The 22,024-nt window shown below is 42.7% G+C and overlaps 1 protein-coding gene across 2 annotated transcripts; it reads left to right on the top strand.

The window, feature by feature from the left end:
- Positions 1-18,130: 18,130 nt before the first annotated feature.
- Positions 18,131-21,772, top strand: LOC142501732 (prolactin-releasing peptide receptor-like). Of its 2 annotated transcripts, XM_075612027.1 has the most exons (3): positions 18,131-18,313; positions 18,690-18,901; positions 19,103-21,772. In XM_075612027.1, the coding sequence occupies exon 3, from the start codon at positions 19,163-19,165 to the stop codon at positions 20,192-20,194; it is 1,032 nt and encodes a 343-aa protein (XP_075468142.1). In that variant the 5' UTR covers positions 18,131-18,313; positions 18,690-18,901; positions 19,103-19,162; the 3' UTR covers positions 20,195-21,772. The 2 variants fall into 2 exon arrangements, with proteins under 2 accessions (XP_075468142.1, XP_075468141.1); XM_075612026.1 differs by having other exon boundaries at positions 18,131-18,901.
- Positions 21,773-22,024: the final 252 nt, after the last annotated feature.

Below are 22,024 nucleotides of genomic sequence, written 5' to 3'. Positions count from 1 at the left end.
GGATATTTAGTGGCGCAGAATATATAAAAAGAAGAAGGAAAGTGAAACATATCAGGCTCTGTTTTAAAAATAACTGCAGCATTTTCTAATCCCCTTTTCCTCATCTCCCTTCCCTCACCCTTTTTCACTGAAAGGTCACAGGACTTGCATGTCTGTGAGACATGAAAGTTAATTATTAACCTAGGAAGAAATGGCTTCCATTTAAGAATGTTAAAGTAGTTTTTTAGGAATGAATGCCTTAATACTGCATGGAAAAAGAAAAAGGGGACATCCTCTTTAAATGTTTTTTGTTTGTTTTTGTCTTAGAAAGCTCATAGACACTAGTTTGATGGCATAATAATATACATGTCATGAAGTGAAGTGTTTGTATGTCACTCTGATAGTTAATGTATGTATGTATGTAAGTATGCATGTCTTTATTCATATAGCACCATTAGTGTACATAGCGCTTTACATTGTCACGTACATTGTCACGTCAGTACTAATCATAAAAATAACAAATAATACAAATAACAGATCATTATGATTTTGAATTAAATAATAATAAGGGTTACAATAAACTTATACAACAAAAAAACTAAAATGCAAAAAGCTACTTCCAATATGACAAAAATACACAGTGCAATACTTATATATATACTTATAAAAGGGTCATTTAAGTTTAAACCCTTTTGTCAAAGTGTATTAAGCCTGCTGCCATTTACAAGACATGACAGTAGCATTTAAAATAAACCTAGGAAGCATTGTATGTTGAAGTTTTGTTAATTGCCCGTAGAAAGTAGAATGAATGTTGATGGAAGATAAACTCAGAGAACGTGTGTGTGTGTGTGTGTGTGTGGGTGTGTGTGTGTAAGAAAGATAAGGAATTGATAGTAAATAAAACAATAAGATTTTTGTTTTATAGGAAGGGTTGCAGAGATGGTTTTGTTTTTTAGTTGTCAAGGTTTCTCTGTTCAAACTTATAATAGGAAACTAACGGTTTGTTTTCTTAAATACACTGGTCGTCTTATTTTTGAGCAACAGTCATTTAAAAGAGGGAAGGTTAAAAGCAGCCAAACGGGCTGGCCCTCCTCCTCGAGCTTAAGGAATGTACAAAGACCACGTTCCAGACATGAAAAGTTAACTAGAAGCTGAAAAAGAAAAAAAAATATGTTTAAAAGCAGCTTAGTTATAGTATGGGGAAAGAGAATGATTCTGTAATGTATTTATTTTTGGACTGAGTTTGCAGGATCAAACAGGTCTGTTTTGGGTTTTTATCTTATTTTTTTTAAAGTTAATTTTGCTCTGTATCAGAGAAGTGTGAAATTATGCTTATTTATTGTGCTTTTTGTTTTTTGTATCTATTTTAGGATAAATACCTCATAGTTTATGGGCGTCTCCCAACAACAGTACTGGGTACGTCTGGTCTGCTGCACCAGTACAGGTTAAATTATTTCCCAAGCTGCCCTCCCCAGAATTGGCCAATACCCACTCAGCAGAAATGCTTTAGATGGCATAGCCCCTATTATGTAGGAATTATTACTAGAAGGGGTTATACTCCCCACATGCAGTATCCAAATTACCTCTATGCAGAAACCAGTAAACACATTTCAATTCTATTTGTTCTAATTAGGAGATTTTTTTTAATTCTATTTGTTATAATTGTTTTATTAACAATACAATAATATTTAATATGTATTTCCGTATTTGAATAGTGTCAAAAGTATACTCAGCACTTTACAAAGCGTACAATATAAACGAGTAAGCATAAAGTCAGATATGAAATGATTTTTCCTATAAAGTAAATTGCATATGTGATGTATTTTTTATAAACTTTTAACCATTACCTCTCCTTTCCCTCCAAAAGGTGTCTAATTTGAACCCTCATCTATAGCCTCTCATTTTAAAAAATGCAACTGTAGGCAATCCAGATTTTTTTTTAAGCAGTAGCTATTGTCAAATTCATGATATATATATTTCAATCTCAAGGTGCTGATGTTTTAAATACCATCATCCTTTATGTCGTATATTGTTCACATGGCATAGGATTTGCATATGAACAAAAGAGAGGATAATTTATATGATTTTCCATAACACACTTGTCTATATGCGGACTCTGCCTATTTTGTTCATTGCAACATTATCTTGTGTGTGTTGTTTTGTTATTTATCCTTTAGCATTCCTTGCCGATATGACTCCATTCATACTGTGTTGTGTTTTGGTGCTGTCTACTCATTGCTACACTTAGCAACATGTTATTTCATGAATATTCATGTAGAGAGGGATATACCCCTTCTCTTTACATTTTCCAGCATAACTATTGGATAGCTTTATTTTGAGCCTGTTTGGGAACTAAGTATTAATGTGATAAGCTGCTACTCTGCAGTGTTTTGTGGTGAAGCTAATTAGCATTGTTAGTATATTATGGACACTGGCCCCTCATGTTCTGATAGGGCTTTACACTTGTGTTCATATTAGCATTTTTGTTTACCGTATACTGTCCGTTTCGTTCACATGGGGATTCTCTTATTTATGGTTTATTAGTTGTCATTTTATGCATTTCGTGAGTTTTTAGCTTGTAAAAAAGATGTATACGTTTTAGTTGTGTTATAGTTAGGTTTATGTGAATATTTCCCATTTGGTCTGTAATAAATTTGATATTAGTGTTATTAGTTATTTAACTGGTACTATATGTATATTTTACTGTTTACAATGAGTGCAAGCTTTAGGGACTTTTAGTGACAACCTATTGTCACTTATCAGTGTTTTCTTACGAAATTTCCCTATGCACCGTTGATTTCTTTCTTTTGTAGTTGGTGAGCAAGGTATTTTTGTGTTTATTTTATATGCGGATGCCAAGATAGTGGTGAAAAACAAAAAAATTTGTGCTGATACTAAATTATAGTGATTAAAAGCGCTCTCCTTTTGCTTTTATTAATGAAATGTTTAAGCCTCTCCAAACTTAGGTGCAGCTTATACAGTCTACCAAGGAGAATACAAAGCAGCATCATCACAAGAAAAAAGTGTCGGCACCACCGTAAACAGTTAACAAAGATAAAGAATCATCAAGCCAGTGTTTTTGACCAACAGTTAGTGTATCTAGGCACAATAATCCTAGAACATTTAACCACCGAGGAATTAAGACTTCAGGCAAGGCCCGGTCTTAAACGAACAATTTGTTTTTTCTGGACTCAATATTATCAAGGCCCGGACTTAAACGAACAATTTGTTTTTTCAGGACTCAATATTATTATTTTTCTTATGCTTAAAGTTTAGAGTGTGTTTTTAAGATGTATGCCCCGCTAGGCAAGATCAGCCTACGCCATCCAGATGATGACAAGGGATGATGAGTTTTGAAATATTTGTAATGTTTATTGTTTTGTGGTCACATCATTTTGCAGACAATCATACAATCTCTCACAATGCTGCACAGGTTAATGGGTCACAAGGGAATATATACAGTGAATCCCTGCCATACTCTAGTGGCCCCAAAGACAGAATTACATTTAACCCCTTGAGTAGGGATACCTTACACTAATGCCAAATTTAAAAAATGAAATGTTAATTTGAATTTGTTTACAGGGAACTTTTTCTAAACTTTTAAACTGAATTCCACTGGTAAATGAGGTTCCAGTAGGTGGATTTTACACTGGGAACAACAAATCAATTTATGGGTCAGGTGTCTCCACCAACCAATGAAACTTGTATGAAAATGTATTTACAGCCCTGAATTAAAAATGTATAGGGAGGATATGGCCTTAATTTTATCCATTAATTTACTTAACCAAGAACAGGTACAGATTAGATTAATGGCCCTACAGAATAGAATGGCGCTGGACTATATTTTAGCATATGTGCCCTAGTAAAAGAGCAATGTTATGTTTTTATTAGAGATCAAAGTGGTAAGAATGAGCATGAGCTAGAGAAGATCGCAGAGATACTGGAGAGATTAAGGAAAGGTGGAGATTAGAGGTGGGTTTTGTTAGGAATTACCAAATTGGTTGGTTTCCTAGAAGCGAAACTGATGAATGGATTTGTCTGTGTGTTTGCAGTTCTGATTGTTTTGTATGACTGTGTCATGTGCAGTAAATCCATACTGCAAAGGTGTGTAACACCCTCTACCCAGGCCATGCCACTGATCACAGACGACACTACGGAAGATGCAATCTCAGAAGGAAAAGTCAGTCCTTCTCAATGGAATACAGATGAAGATGATGGCAGAAAGACCAACCTGGCTGATATGATAGCCAGCAGCTCTGTGAGTTTCCAGAACTATCAAAGCCATGCAAATTCGGGCCCTCCAGGCCAGTGCAACGCTTCTGAGTTTTATCTGAATTATCCTTAAAAGACTATGGGCCTTATGCAGTAAGCCTTGATAAAATCTTTTTGGCAAGGGTTGCCGATAGGCCTTTTTTTGGCGATTTGCCCTCGCAGTTTTCAGTAAGGGCTGAATCCATGCCGATCCCTGCCGAATCACTGTGAAAGCAAAACTGCCGATGAGCCTTTGCCGATACAGCCTGGCTCCCGATAAGCCTTCTGATAGGACTTTTGTGCCGATAGATGTTTGCAGCAGAGAGAGACAAGCCGCTCTCTCAGCGCAAACATCGGCAAAATAAAAAGTATTTATAAACAACTTTTACTGGTAGTGTACATGTGCAGGGGGTCTCCGGAGCTGAACCACATTGGTTTCAGATCCGGGGACCCCCTGCTTCCCGAGATACAGGCCCCTTTATGAGGTGGAAGATAGAAGAAAGAAGAATTCAGATGAAGATGGATTACAATTAGAAGACCCGTGGATTGATTTGGATTTTTAGTTTAATGTATATTTTTTTATGGTTTTTTATTTTATGGGTTCCTGTGCCTGGTGGATTGGTTCGTGAGTAAGCTGTTCAACGGGAGTCGGTGGGGTCAAGTAATGGTAAGTGAACTAAAGAAATGTATTTTATTTAACTTGTTAATTTTTTTTAATGCTTTTTTAACATGTGTATTTATTTTTTTGTGGTATATAATTTCTTGCCACTGTATGTATGTATGTATGTCTAGAGAGATATATACATACAGGGTAAGAAATTATGTTGTTTTAAAAGCTTGATTTGATGTGTTTTAAATTAATTTGTCTATGCTGCTATGCTTCAATGTGTGTTTAAAGTATTTTAAAATTAGATAGATGTAATTGTTGATATTGTATGGTGTACTTGAGGTCAGGGTTAGCCTTGGTTTTCAATTTTGTATTCTTGTTGGTACTTATATTTTTTCACAGGCTAAATTGTTATGTTAAAGGCTTGAATTTGTTAATTGTTTAATTGTTAGGGATTGAATGTAAATTGTTTAGGGATGTCATTAATGAATGGTAATTGATTTATGTTTACTGGATTGGTTTAAATTGTATACTTGATGGGAGGTATCTGTATTTTGCTTGCAATGTTATTGTTAACATTCATTTGCAGAATGTATATGGTGCATAGATTGTATGCATCATATATACAATGTAAATGCTATGTATTGATTGGCATTTGAGGTATTTGTTTGGCAGTTGATGATTGTGATTGTAAATTCAGTTAGGATTATTAAAGGAAATTAATTTTATTGTAGTGTGTCTGTATGGAGAAGTGTTATTTGGAGTACAGCATGTTTTTGATAACCCTTCTACATTTATTTGTATATTAGTTCATCATGTGTGTATATATATATATATATATATATCTCTCTCTCTGTATATATAGATAGGTTCCTTACCGAGTAAATCCAGGATCCCAAGATCACAAGGCAAGAAGGAGACTCAGGAGGTACAAAAAAAGCGTGTATTCAGTAGAAAAACTGGCACATAAACCCGACGTTTCGGTCCTTGGCACAGGACCTTTCTCAAGGGAGTGCTCTGTATTTTTATCTATCTATATATATATATATATATATATATATATATATATATATATATATATATATATATATATTTGCATGATGTAGCCACTGTACAAATTCATGGGTGAAGGGTGGGTATCGGGCCAGTGTGGCTTAACCCCTTAATTACCTTTGCGGTTATTATCCGAAAAGGTGTTTAAGGGGTTAATTGATATCTGAATGTCATTGCAATGTATTGGCTTTGTTTTGGCTATGTATTTTGTGGGCAAGACAAGGATGTTGCTGCCGACGGAGACTTCTTATTGATGAGGTCAGTAGTATTTTATTTATTTGAATATGCTAGTTAATGTTTTTAATAATGGGCAAATAATCTATTATCCCTATCTGGATAATAGTTATTTTGCACATTATTGTACTGTAGGTGTTGGGGGGGGGGGTGTATGTATTGAATGTATAGGCCAGGTTTTTTTTTTTACATTCAGGGTTTGTTCCGTGGTTCTGCGTGAGACCTCTGGAGACCACCTGCGGGTCTCCTCGGGTATCTCACGGGTATCAGGCTGGTGGTTCCACGGGTGACACATGCGGGGATGAAGTGGTGGCCTCACATCTGTGGGGGCACTGCAGACCCGTAGTCTGCGGAGATGAAGCGGTGGTCCCACATCCGTGGGGGCACCGCCGACCCATAGGTGCGGGGATGAAACGGTGGTCCCACATCCGTGGGGGCACTGCGGACCCGTAGTGAGCACTCGTGAGTTCCCCAGACCCCCATGGGAACCACCCCTAGGCCCCGCAGACACCTGTGGGTCTGACCCGGGGCTCCCAGACATCCTTGGGCCTACCGTGGGAACCCAATTGTGGCCCACGGTGACCCAAGAAAACCACCTGGGGGCCATGGCGCTTGGCGGGACCCACCAGCAGGCCTCCAGAACCTGTTTGAAAAGGGCTGCTGGTACCCTGTAGGTCTGTCAGGTGCCCCGCCAGCCCACCGGGGACTCGCGTGGGGCTGTGTTATGAACCCTGTTTGTAAAAGGATAAATCTTGTATTTATGGGAGGGCACAGGGGGTGGGTAATGTATTTAATAAATATAATGATGCTTATTGTGGGGCTGTGATTGTTTTTATTGTGGGTACTGGGGGTGGGGGGTTCCATAATGGTATGTGGTTAGGCCTCACTTGTGGGTAGTGGGTGAGGGTGGTTAGGCCTCACGGGGTGGGGGGTAAGTGTGGGAGGGTATGTAGGCATCCCGAGTGGTGGGTGAGGGTGGGATAACCCCTTAATGACTGTAGCGGTTAATAACCGCTATGGTGATTAAGGGGTTAGGGGACATTACATTGGATGTTTTCATTCTTGTGTCTGTTTTGCAGCAGTGGAAGGGACATGGGCAGGATGAAGAGGAGGATGGCCTTCATCGTGGCAGCCGGAGGTGGGTGAGTGCTATATGTATTTAATGTATTTATTGCTGTTTATGTATTTAAAATGGGCACATTCACTATTATCCCTTTGTGGATAATAGTAATTGTGGCCATTACTATACTGTATGTGTTAAGGGGGGGGGGGTATTTCTTTATAAGTATGTATGTGTTTAGACATTAATTTGGGGGGGCACATAATTGGTACTGCAGGCCTGCGGGTAACACCCGAGGGCCCCCGCCGGCCTATAATATCATTGATGTGCATATATGTATATGTTAGGGGTTGTTGGGGTTATATATATATATATATATATATATATATATATATATATATATATATATATATAGGTATCAGTACCGTGTTAGCCGAGCTTCAATAATCAAAAAATAAATAGATGATACCGTTCTGTGGCTAACGAAATGCTTTTATTTGTGCGAGCTATCGAGATACACTGATCTCTTCTTCTGGCGATGTTACAATGAATGAAGCAAGGATTACTTAAAAACAGTGTCTCTTGGAATGTTATCTGTGCTGGTCCTTCCCCCGATGTGGATGTGTTTTATGGCTAGAGGTGTCAAAGGGTTACTCTTCACTTGCTTTCAGTAACCCTTTGACACCTCTAGCCATAAAACACATCCACATCGGGGGAAGGACCAGCACAGATAACATTCCAAGAGACACTGTTTTTAAGTAATCCTTGCTTCATTCATTGTAACATCGCCGGAAGAAGAGAACAGTGTATCTCGAAAGCTCGCACAAATAAAAGCATTTCGTTAGCCACAGAACGGTATCATCTATTTATTTTTTGATTATATATATATATATATATATATATATATTTATTTATTTATATAGAGATATTTATTTATTTAGATTTATTTATTTATTTAGTGTGGGGCTGCTGTGTGTGATTATTTTTTATTGTGGGTAGTGGGGGTGGGTGAAGGGGTATTAGCCCCAATGGTGTTTTTTTAGGGCTTGCGGGTGGGTAGCGGGAGGCCTTAACCTCTTCATGACCGTAGCGGTATTAACTGCTACGGTCGTGAATGGGTTAAGTGCACCCGCAACCCCCCCGCAAGCCCTAAACAAACAACAAGGGCCAAATACCCCCATCACCCACCCCCGCTACCCACAATAAAGCTGGCACGGTGGGTTAACCCCTTCATTGCCTTAGCGGTTAGCCGCTAAGGTAATGAAGTGGCCTTTAAATGCATTTTTCCTGCCTCGGATGCATGGGTTACAATTAGAAGACCCGTGGATTGATTTGGATTTTTAGTTTAATGTTTATTTTTTTATGTTTTTTTATTTTATGGGTTCCTGTGCCTGGTGGATTGGTTCGTGAGTAATCTGTTCAACGGGAGTCGGTGGGGTCAAGTCATGTGCAGTAAATCCCAGATGTTTTTTGTCCCCCATTTACAAGCCATTCCCTGGCTTCCATGTTAAAAGACAAAATTTATTGCTTGCCATACCCTCTAACCGACACATGATGGCAGTATAGAAACCGGCATTTCAATGAGCTGTAAGTATTTTTATGACCGAGTTTCAAAGGGGTCCCAATGGGCTGTAGGTATTTTTATGACGGAGCCTCAAAAGGCTCTCACAGATTTAGAGTCCCCCTGTCTAAAAGGGTGTCAGTTATGAAAAGACCCAGATACACATAATGTATACAATACTGGCATACTGATGCACAGCAGATGTCAGGCTAGTGACACCTCTGAGTCAGAAATCAGACACAGTGGCCCCAAGTTATGGGTGTAGCCCAGGTATGCTAAGTGGCATGGGCGTCAACCTGACCCATGCACCCTGCCCACTGGACAGCCCTTTTGACCGGTCTTATGAACTGTGGGTAACTTGGCTATTCGTGTTTTTTTTTGTTCCCATGAGGGGATTGGATCCACATGTTAAAGATCGCTTTGGGCAGTCTATAACTGTGGCTCCCCAGGTATCCCCGGTGTGTTTCCTGAATTTTAATCCATGATGTAAAGATGCAAGACTTTGTTCCAGCCCAGCAGCAACCAGTCCACGAGTGAAGAGGTTAATAACAACATAACCACAGGACTTTTAAAACCAAGGTTGCATTTCTGGCGCTTGCAAGCAAAGGACAATTTCTTTCGTTCCAAGGACAATTTATTTCGTTCCTTTATCCCAGTGAGTGTTGTTTTCAGTGTATTCTGCAGATGTCGTGTGTTTGTCTATTAAGGAAATAAATCACAATTTATTTTGCAACTTGTTCTGTTCAATCAAGTACCCAGAAATATAAATGTGTTGATAAAAGTTGGTGTCATCGTGACATATATAATGAAATAATTGAAATGATGACTGTCCGTGGTGTATTTTTATTTCTCCCATTTCTGCTGCAAGAATACTTCAGAAGCCATTTAATCAAGTTGTCTAAATAATTGTTCGGTTTGATTCCACTGTCTGCAGGAAGGAACATTTCACAAGGGCTCTTCAGCCATGAAAACTAAGCACAGTAAATCACTGTGAATGGTACAATTGAAGTGACCTGTCTCTTAATTCCTATATTGCTGGAATAATGAGTCATCAACATCTGCAGGTGGCATCTCAATGTTAATCCTATATTGCTGGTCAGAAAAAAAAATAATTATAACAAAGAAATATCACTGAAATCAATAGCGACTTTTTCTGCGGTATCCTTTTTTTCACCCAATTTTTCATCCAGGAAACTTCAACAAATAACTCTTTTGGGGCCATTTACGGACTTTGAAGCATATCCATTATTTTCTTGTAAATTGTTTTTTTTTTTCAAGCTGTCCCCAGTTTTAGGAAAGTTTCATGGATCACCGTGTTTGGGAATGAAGCAAGTGGAGAAGTTTGTGTTGCTTTGCAGCCCACCTCATACCTGGTGTTAAAATCCATCCAAAATGCTAAGTTAACAAGCAAAAGTAAACTTGCTGTTATTTACTATAAATTGCCCTTAATTCTTACATAGTGATGTATCTTGAAACCTGCATTAAGCTCGCCCCTTTTTGTTCATTTACATGCAGTTGAAAGTGTGTATGTGATAGAAAACCTTACCAAACGTGGCGCTCTGTATACCAAAGTGTAGCTATTTACACAACAGTGAAGTGTAAAATGAACTAAATAAAAGAAATAGTGATACTCATACAAACACATATGACGAATGCCGCTGTAACCCAGTGTAGGATTGCTCTCTCAATCCTCGTGACAAGTAGAAAGGTGTAGATCATCAGGAAGCGCAAACATGTGAAAATAGAAACATATTCTGATGGTGCAATATTGTAATAACAATAGCGTGAAAAATATAGTATCAGGTCTATATGCAGAATACTCACAAACGTGAGATGGATATGGACACGTAAAGGTATCTTTAGGTGGTGTACTGCAGGCAATGCGGTCAAGATATCAGATCATCACCAAACAGGTATACACTCCAATAGACCTTAGTGAAGAATAGAGCCGGACATAGTGCAGACTGTACAGGATATTTTATAAAGGTAAGTAAAATCCAATGAACTCACATGATATAAAGTTTAAAAAAGCATTTAGATCTCACGCAGTGGATCTCAGCAGCCGGATGAGTGGTGTCTCTGCTATCCCTCTGTTCTGGCGTGTGTGTCATGGATGCGTCTCACCGATACCGGAAGTGACGAGCGGAACCCCTGAGAGCGGATGACGTCATTTCCGGTTTGGGTGAGACGCATCAGTGACACGCACGCTGAGATACAGGGGAGGCAGAGAGATCATTCATTCCACTGCTGAGATCCGTTTCGCGAGATCTAAACGCTTGTATACATTTTTAACCATGTGAGTGTATTGTACCACACTTACCTTTTATAAATTTTCCACACAGTCTGCACTATGTCCGGTTCTTTTGTTATTTACTAAGGTCACCAGAGTATATTATTCCACTGAGAACACCATCTCTGACGGGCTGCCATTCAAAGATACCTTTACGTGAACACTACTCACTCCATGTTTGTGAGTATTTTGCACACCGATTTTTGAGTATTATCTCTCACATTTATTTTTTCTGTTTTTACATGGTTTGTGCTTCCCGATGACCTACACCTCTCCATTGGAGTGTATACCTGTTTGTTGACGATCTGATATCTTGACCGCACTGCCTGCAGTACACCACCTAAAGATACCTTTACGTGTCCATATCCATCTCACGTTTGTGAGTATTCTGCATATAGACCTGGAAAAGAAGTTATATCAGTGGCGCTCAACACTGTAATGATCAAAGCAATTCTAATAGATATTATAAAATATATATTATAAAATATACAACCAGAGCCACGGAAATCGCCCGTCCGATTGGATGCTCCACGTGGTAAGGGTGAACATGTAAATATACAAAGAAATCAAATCATAGCATAATACTGTTTTTTCTACTGCATATAGACCTGATACTATATTTTTCACGCTATTGTTATTACAATATTGCACCATCAGAAGATGTTTCTGTTTTCACATGTTTGCGCTTCCTGATGATCTACACCTTTCCACATGCAGTTGAAAACCTGCTGGCACAGAGCATACAAAAAAAAAAGATGGGAAACCTTTAGTACAGTCCTCAAGACACCCCAACAGGCCGGGTTTTCAGGATATCCCCTCTTCAGCACAGGTTGCTCAATCAGTCCCTCCATCAGGACAGGTAGCTCAATACGTGTGTATTTTATAGAAAGAACATCCAAGTTGATTGACAACAGAGTTAGTGCTAGTATTAATGTGTATCAGCTCCCGAGACCCCCGGCATCAATCCGATGCAGGAAAAATGCTTTTTCCCCCCTAAGTCCCTCTCTCGCATTCCCTCTCGCCAGCTTTTGCTGGCAACAAGACTCTAGCATAAAATTGCAATTCCCACTAGAATTGCACAATTTTATCAAAATTGCGATTTGGGGCGTCTCGCCGGCTTCCGCGCAATGTGTTTGGCCAGGAGCCAGAAATCACGATAAAATGCTTTCGCCGCACGATTTAACCAACTTATCAAAGCTTTCTGAATAGCTGCCTTCCGAGAACAGCTCGAAAGCCTTGATAAGTTGGTTATCGAGGCTATTAGAATAGGCCCCTGAGAGAGAGAGACAGGGAGAGAGACACACACTGACAGACGGAGACAGAGAGAGAGACATAGAGACAGATTGACAGAGAAGGACAGAGAGAGAAACACAGACAGAAAGACAGACAGAAATACAGAGAGAGAGACAGACTGACAGACAGATTGACAGAGAAAGAGAGAGACAGAGAGAGAAAAAGAGAGAACGACAGGCAGACAGAGAGAGAGAGAGAGAGAGACAGAGACACAGAGAGAGAGGGAAAAAGAGAGACAGACAGAAATACAGAGAGAGAGACAGACAGACAGACAGACAGATTGACAGAGAAAGAGAGAGAGAGAGACAGAGAGGGAAAAAGAAAGAATGACAGGCAGACAGAGACACAGAGAGAGAGGGAAAAAGAGAGACAGACAGGCAGACAGAGGGGGACACAGGGTATTCTCCCCCTGGCGGATTTTCAATGATAGAAACATTTTTTTTAAACTGATCCCCGGAATTCCGCGGCTAAAGGGAAACTGAAAATCCCCAGCGGGATCTGGCGGCCATTACTCCCATCTCTAATGATCAGCTGCATGTATGACTGGTGTATAAATAAGACCAGGAACTGCATGTGGCATATACAATCAGTGATTCAATTCTGTGAAGTATGTACCTGAGAAATACATATTTAAGCTTTAAATCTATAATGTAATAAAGTAATTGTTACAGAGACGCTCCGTATAGCGCATCTCCTCGGTGTAGCCGTTTTGTTCACAAATACAAAATGATGCTGAGGTTGCAATCCTTTTTTTTCATGTTGTGCCATTAGTGGCTCATCTGTGTTTTATTAAGAAGACGCACACGGGGTGTATCATGCTGGAAGAGGTGATTGATTGAACAACAGTAAGTGTAACTCAGCACAATCATACACAATCACAGAGCAGCTGTCTGTGTACCTAGTCCCATACATAGTGAGGAAAAGATAGCTGCAATTAGGTAATGTAACAAATTAACTATTGTGGTCTCTCAGCCATGTAGAGAATATACTGTATACAGGTTTCCTATAATCATTTAAAAGTGGACCCATTAACATTTCCAAGAGAATAATCACTAATGTCTATACTCTGCCCAGATATGACATCATTGCAAGTTCTTCTATTGAAATAAAAAAATATTGGTAACCAGTGGCAGATTACATCCGTCTGGGGCTCCGAGGCACAAAGACTTTGGGGGTCTTTTCTTGAGGCGGTCATCCTTCTGCAGCTTTGTGGCATTATGTGACATATGGTCGCCAGGACAATGCGATGCTGCAGGAGGAGGGCCGCTCCGGAGAAGGTAAGAGACAACCCCTCTGTCTCTTAGGCTGCGTCCCTGCTAGCGCTGAGAGGGCGGCGCGTGGCTAGGTGACTTGCATATCTTAATATATAAAATCGAAAGGTTGGTACTAGCTGCGGTGAATCTGATTGGTCCTCAGCCTCTGGCCAATCAGATTGGTGGCTCTGACGTCACCCAACTGCCACTCTCTTTCCCCTCGGCCACACACACACATACTCACTTTCTCTCTCTCACTCACACTCTTACACACCTCCCTCCCCAGTGCTCACTTCCCTCCCTCCCCGGTGCTCACTTCCCTCCCTCCCCGGCGGGGGAACAGGCAGTGGGCAGGCAGCCTCGCCGAGTGGCTAAGATGGCGGCGCCCGGAAGGACACCCTTCCTCCTGCAGCTGCCTCGCGGCACCAAGTGCCTAAGATGGCGGCGCCCGGAAGGACTCACCTCCCTTCCCGGTGCTCACTTCCCTCCCTCCCTCCCCGGCGCTCACTTCCCTCCCTCCCCGGCGCTCACTTCCCTCCCTCCCCGGTGGGCAGGCAGCCTCCGGAAGGACCCCCGCTCCCCAGCGCTCAACCACTTCCCCCCACCGCCCAGAGCACGCTCTCTACGGCTCACCCCCCACACGCCGCTACCCCGGTCAACATCCCCGAGGAGCAGGAGGAGGGCGGCTACGCAATAGCTCCTTTGTGCCACCGGGAGTCGCCAGAGGCCACGAGGGGGGAGAGAACCACTGGCAGGCCGAGGAGCGCGGCATGCTGCCAGGTGAGGAAATGCAGGGGGAGGAATCCATGCTTTTGACGCCCCCCCCGCCTTTGATCCCCCCTTTGCCTTTGACGCCCCCCCCTGCCTTTGATGCCCCCCTGCCTTTGACGCCCCCCCTGCCTTTGACGCCCCCCCTGCCTTTGACACCCCCCCTGCCTTTGACACCCCCCCTGCCTTTGACGCCCCCCCTGCCTTTGACCCCCCCCTGCCTTTGACGCCCCCCCTGCCTTTGATGCCCCCCCCTGCCTTTGACGCCCCCCCTGCCTTTGACACTCCCCCTGCCTTAGACGCCCCCCCTGCCTTTGACGCCCCCCTGCCTTTGACCCTCCCCCTGCCTTTGACGCCCCCCTTGCCTTTGATGCCCCCCCTGCCTTTGACTCCCCCCCTCTGCCTTTGACGCCCCCCACCTTTGACGCCCCCCAGCCTTTGACGCCCCCCCTGCCTTTGACACCCCCCCTGCCTTTGACACCCCCCTGCCTTTGACGCCCCCTGCCTTTGACGCCCCCCCTGCCTTTGATGCCCCCCCCTGCCTTTGACACCCCCCCTGCCTTTGACACTCCCCCTGCCTTAGACGCCCCCCCTGCCTTTGACGCCCCCCTGCCTTTGACCCTCCCCCTGCCTTTGACGCCCCCCTTGCCTTTGATGCCCCCCCTGCCTTTGACTCCCCCCCTCTGCCTTTGACGCCCCCCACCTTTGACGCCCCCCAGCCTTTGACGCCCCCCCTGCCTTTGACACCCCCCCTGCCTTTGACACCCCCCCTGCCTTTGACGCCCCCCCTGCCTTTGACCCTCCCCCTGCCTTTGACGCCCCCCTGCCTTTGACGCCCCCCCTGCCTTTGATGCCCCCCCCTGCCTTTGACGCCCCCCTGCCTTTGACACTCCCCCTGCCTTAGACGCCCCCCCTGCCTTTGACGCCCCCCTGCCTTTGACCCTCCCCCTGCCTTTGACGCCCCCCTTGCCTTTGATGCCCCCCCTGCCTTTGACTCCCCCCCTCTGCCTTTGACGCCCCCCACCTTTGACGCCCCCCAGCCTTTGACGCCCCCCCCGCCTCTGACACCCCGTCCCCCACTGCCTTTGACGCCACCCCCCTGGCTTTCACCCCCCCTGCCTTTCATGCCCCCTCCCTGCCTTTCACGCCCCCACCCCCTCCCTGCCTTTCACGCCCCCCGTCCCCTCCCTGCCTCCGGGCAACGCCGGGTATATCAGCTAGTATCTATATATATATACACATGCAAGTCCCTGCTCATGCGATGCACGCGCGCGCGTATGAGCGAGCACATGCTCACCGGCGTTCAGGTAAATTAAACTTTCTAGCACGCTCAGCTTTCCCTGCAGCGTCCTCCTCCCTCTACAGCCCCCCCCCCCCCGCCCACGAGCGCTTGCGAAAATTTTAAGGACACCCGGCGCTCATGCTTGGAGAGCTCTCCAAGCATGAGCGCGCTCCGCGCCAGTGGGGACAAAGCCTACCCACATACTTTTACCTTGTGTGAGGTACGGGGACTCGGCAGCTCCCTCCTCTGATCGGGCGCAAGTTGGATCCCTGCGCCAACAGGAGCAGGGCGAGCATGGCAGACAGTGACTGCAGCCGGGCTGCTGCATGTGGAGCCACAGCACCGGCCCACCGCAACCTATGCCCCCCCCCCCCAAACCATGAGGGCCCTTAGGCACTGTTGATAACTGATAAGGGGCAAAACAGAAACATATCAGGCTGGACATCTTGTTCCGTCTGGAGGAACCCTGAAGGTTACCTCCCCTGCACTCTCCCCAAAGAGGAGGGAAATCAGGACCAATATCACTTTGGCTTGGAGCAAGCAGAAAGAAATGGTTCTTTGCTTAACCCTTCTGTTGCTGGAACTGCAATGAGTTGATGGTCTCCTTGGGCAGTGAAATGGTTAAAACGAGTAGCTCCGTGTTATTAACACTGCCTATGAAGTGGGTGAAGATGGTGTGAATCTCAGTGTCAGCTCCCCTTGTGCCCTTGGGGCAAATCACTCAATCTCCCTGCGCCTCAGGCATCAGCATTAGATGGTAAGCTCTGCGGGGCAGGGATTCATTGTGACTGGATATTTTTATGTACAGCACTGCAAACACAGAGCGTTTAATACAAATAAACAATATTATTATTAAGAGACCTATCTGCTTTTGGATACCATAACAGACCTGTAGTTCAGCACACTGTGTAATCCAGGAGTGGCCAACTCCGGTCCTCAAAGGCCACCAAGTTTTCAGGATACCCCTGCTTCAGCACAGGTGACTGTTCGACTGAGCCACTGATTGAGCCACCTGTGCCAAAGCAGGATATCCAAAAACCTGACCTGTTGCTAGCCCTTGAGGACCGGAATTGGACACCCCTCGTGTAGACTTTTTTTTTCTAATCTCCTGAACATCTTTGTGCATTTTTTTATTGCACTTTTTGTTAATTTGCGTTTTTTTAAATGGGGTACAGAAAAACAAGACGGGGACTATAGGGGACACTGTGCATAATCAAAAACAAATACAGTATGGAACTAACATTTTGCTTTTTGTGTGAACTGTGGGGACGGAGTAAATCATAATCCAGACATTGACAATATGATTAAATAATAAAAACCAAATAAATAACGTTTAGGAGCGGCGGGGGTGGGGGGTGCAGGAAGGGAAGTCATCTTTGTTTTTTTCCTTCAAAATGTATTATTATTTTTACCCTTTTACCCTCACTAACCTATCTCCCTGTTACCTCTTTGTCTGCTGTGCATTTTTTTTAATACAAAAATAAAATGCAATTTCCAAGTAAGAATACCACAAAGAAATAAACCAACAAGAACAATAAATATAGGAAAATCTGATAAATACTTTTAATAAAGCAGGAACAAGTGGATCTGAATGAGGCAACCACATAAGCAAAGCAACAAAAAAAAAGAAAACATATTTAATATTTGATTCCCTACAACAGAAAATGACAATAAAGAAATGAATACATAAATAAGTGACCAGACATAATGGCCCCTTGCAGGGACACTCATGCACAGAAAGTATGTGGTACAGCAAAGTCTCCCAATGAGGTCTGATAAAGCAAAGAGGAGGTTTTACTGATGAGAAGAGACTGGAGGCATACAGTATTTGGTTCCTTTACCAAGGAAAGATCTGTCAGGATGTGAGATACATCTGTGGCCAATGCAAGGATAGTGGGGGGATGGGGGGTGGTGGGGGTTTGAAGACTGGAGTTGAGCACTCCTGCATTAAGGGCTGTGCATTTACAGTGCACGTGTGGAATTTCTTAACTTGGTAGATATTGTTGGTGTGTTGAAAATATGATAATAACCCATCTGTGCACTGTATAACTTCCCTGCATGTTATATTGTTTTCGGGATTGCATTGTTAAGCATTGTTGGTGATTTAACAAATGCAATGTTGTTCTTAAACTCATCAAATGGAAACAAAAAAGGTGTTCTTAGAGTGTGACAGAAATACACAGCCCCCGGCATTAGCAATGAGCAGCAGGGCCAGTCCCATTATCAGCACAATCATTTTACTCTGCCTAATTAAACTAATCTGTTTTAGCACAATTATACATGTTTTGACTTTAATTAGGCAATGACAATTAGAGATTATTTTTCCACTTCCAAATTAAATAACGAGTCCGCTCTAACACAGGAACCATTTCTATGTCCCCAATCAAATTAGGGCAAAACAGGACATACAGCAGATGTCCATCAATGTGACACTGCACAGAACCCCAAGCAAAACATTTCCATGTAGTCATGCATTTGACTCGCTGGCGGCCTCTAGCGGATCTGAATGTAAATTGTCTGATGGACTGGTACATAACTTCTGAACATAGGCAGAAGCTTCTTTGTTATCTCTCAGAGAACATTCTCGTGCCCTACTATCTATGGATTCCGGACTCAGACATTCCCTGTGTCGCACAATGAAGAACAGAGGCGGAGAATGAACTGCACACAGAAGGATGTCCAGTGAGCAGATTGCCCAAACAGCCTATTATTAACATCAGAACACTTGTTAGGGGGATGAATACTTGCAGTGGAATGATGTCTTCTCTCTCTCACCCTCTCTCTGACCCTCTCATCCTCTCTATCACACTCTTCTTTAATGTAATTAATCCTTTAAGCCCACGCTTTGCTACCTTTCTTATGTGACACTTTCTTGATCTCTCTCACCCAGGCATTAGTTTTCTCCCCATGTAATGTTACTCTCCCCCTCTCTCAGCTACACACATTTCCCATGCAGCAAATAATCGCATCTCGGGCACTGTAGAGCTTTCTTTCTCCAGGGTGCACAACCCAGATCTTTAATAAAGTATATTCTCTCTATGTCTCTCTTTCCCTTTAGTCTCTCGATGACAAACTCTCTCACTCTCTCCGTCACTCTTTCGTCTCTCACTCCCTTCCCTCACTCACTTTCACTCACTCTCCCACACCACCTCTCAATCCTCCACACTTTCTTCCCATTCACTGTGGCTTTCTCAGAGAAGGACGAGAGATGCAGAGACAGGACTCGGATTCTACAGCAGGAGGATCAGATGCCTCTAGCTTCTCAAAGCAGTGAGTACAGACCTAGTCTTCCTTTCGCTTGGTCCCTAAGTGCTGTGTGGACCAACCATAGCGGGGGTCTCTTCCTGATACATATTGCTAGATTTGCAATAAGTAGTTCTTGCTTATAGCTACAAGTATTTGCAAGCAGCCTTTGGGTGTCAATGCATGTGCTTTCTGCCCATGAGTAATGAGATGCTTTCCACGATGCAGGTAATTTGAAGGAGGCTACAAGAAGCAATCCTACAAACCCCTCACTATCTGCAGAGAAAGATGACCCAAGAGAATCTCACCATCCATAGCCTGTTCTCAGGAATGGACAGCCACTCTAGTAACCAATTCACAGGACTGCAGCTGCTCCAGTCCTTCAAACCTCTCATCATCCCCTGCTACTCCTTGGTGGTTTTCATTGGTATCATTGGGAATTACCTTCTCATCTATGTCATCTGCAAAACCAAGAAGATGCACAATGTCACCAACTTCCTGGTGGGCAACCTGGCCTTTTCTGACATGCTGATGTGTGCCACCTGTGTGCCACTCACCCTGGCATATGCGTTTGAACCCAGGGGATGGGTTTTTGGGCGCTTCATGTGTTACTTTGTCTTTTTGATGCAACCAGTGACTGTGTTTGTCTCGGTTTTCACCTTAACTGTAATAGCAGTAGACAGGTACCATGCTATGGTGTATCCACTCAGGAGGAGGCTGACTATCCCCACCTGTGCCTATATCCTAGCTGGGATTTGGTTGCTGAGTTGCCTGACGGCCGCACCAGCATTGGCCCACACCTACCATGTTGAGTTTCCCAAGCTGAACTTCTCCATTTGCGAAGAGTTTTGGGTGGGTATGGAGAAGAAACGCCTTGCCTATGCCTATAGCACATTGATTCTTACCTATGCCCTTCCCTTGGTTGTTATTTCACTGTCCTACCTGAGGATCTCGGTCAAGCTGAAGAACAGAGTTGTCCCTGGGAACATCACCAATATCCAAGCGGAGTGGGACAGGGCCAGGAGAAAGAAGACATTCCGCTTGTTGGTACTGGTAGTGGGGGCTTTTGGGGTGTGTTGGCTGCCTTTGCATATTTTCAATATAATGAAAGACATGGATATCAATCTCATTGACAAACAATATTTCAATTTAGTCCAGCTGCTGTGCCACTGGTTTGCTATGATGTCTGCTTGTACCAATGCATTTCTCTATGCCTGGCTCCATGACAGCTTCAGGGGAGAGCTCAAAAAGATGTTTCTGTGGAGGAGGAAGAGGATAGGACCCCCAGTGCACTGTGTGCTAACCAGTGTGGTCTTGTAGTTTAAAAAGGACGCCCAGCTTGTTAAATCAAGCAGAGCAAGAACATTACTGAACACAAGAAACACTTAAAAGCGGCTTTATACACACCCTTGCTGGAATACATCTCTATATTTATAGTTCAACTGCTAACTCACTAAATACACTGCATATAAACAGATTACAGGGAGGAAGGTCAATATTGTTTTGCGGATATTCACCCAGCATTGATGAGTCTACCGATATAGTGATGCTACTGTATATTTAACATGGAAGAAATGTAGTGTTCTGTGACGTGAGGGGTTAACATTAACAATGAATGGGTGATTTTGACAGAAAGAGGCAGCACGTGTAGTTTCCCCCCCACTCATTAAGAGACATGAAGGTCAAATGTACATCCATAGATTTCGGGTATACAAAGCTTCAATGCACTGCTTTATAGTGACTGAGTGGCATAATTAGTAGGATAATTGATATATGTTTATGAAACTGTAATGAATGGAAATCCTTTTGTCTGCTTCTTGTTCGTGCAGTATGTTCCTTCAGAATAAATATTTTCAAGCACCTTCCACTTCAACTTATTATTAGATTTTTTAACCCGGCCAATGCTTTATCTTGGCAGAAATGTATATTTGTCAACATAGATTCTTTGACCATTTATTTGAGCCAGTCCTGCAGCTGTAATGTATTTCATAAAACTTCTACACATCAATGCACACATAATATACCTTTTCGTTTTATTTATCTGTATGAAACACTGTGCATTGGTAAAAAAAAAAAAAAAAACCCCTCACATTATAAAATGCAGTTCCCACATACTGTAGGACAAATGAACTGATCACAGTAATTATATTTAATAGGTTAAAGTAGGGAATTGAGAATAAGTGTTATTAAACTGGGAAATTAAGTCAACAATGCCACTTTAATTAAGGGATTTATTTATTTATAAAATGTTCTACCAGGAAGTAAGAGATTTAAAGTTACTGCTGGTTTTCACATATATGTCCTGGGCTGAGTTATGATGACAAATATATAGTTACATTAAGTGAACAGGGGATACATTATATACAAGACATTGCATGCACAGTTAAAGATAATATATGTTATGGGCATATGGTACAGTATATGGTATGATATGGTATAGGATGGTTTTACTGCCCTTATCTCTGCTTTATCCATTTTTTTACCATTGTCCCCTTTCCCTATTGGCCCTCGGGCATGAAGAGGTGTCCATAAATCAAATAGTCTTATCACCAAGATGGAATGAACATGTTTAACAATCAATCCCCCATTCAGAATCTCCATGTATATATATATATGTATATATAATCAACACATTTATTAAGGTTATGGTGGGTAAAAAAAAGTGACAAAAAACCTCCACAATATAGCATATAGCAACTGTAAATATTCCTGTATTGGCTGCTAAGGGTTGTTCATGTAATGTGAGCTTGAGATAAAAGGTGGCACTGTGTGCTCATTTGCATGTCATTTCCCAGAATCCCTTGCTGCAGTGGAAGTGCTGTGTGCTGGCAATAATGGTGAAATGTTCGTGTGTATTCCAGGGGGAGCATGGAAGGGAAATAAAACAAAATATCTTCTAAGTGTAGACCGTTTGGTACTCAATGGGTTAATACAATGATGTGTCTTGGCTCGTATGAATAGCCTACTCACAAGATGTAGATAAAATACGGGCAGTGTGACACAGTGGTCTCAGCGGAAAGGAACTCTTGATTCTTGATAAGGTGTGGACCCCCAATCTCAGCAGGACAGCATAATATGTGTGGGAGAAAGAGTATCCATAGTGCAGACCAATAATGTAAAAAACGTAACTTTTATAGGGTTTAAAAATGA

Source organism: Ascaphus truei, chromosome 8, assembly GCF_040206685.1.
Source record: "Ascaphus truei isolate aAscTru1 chromosome 8, aAscTru1.hap1, whole genome shotgun sequence".
Classification (NCBI taxonomy): domain Eukaryota; kingdom Metazoa; phylum Chordata; class Amphibia; order Anura; family Ascaphidae; genus Ascaphus; species Ascaphus truei.
Note: the sequence above shows the minus strand (reverse complement) of the source record. Positions and strands in the feature narration are given on the sequence as shown.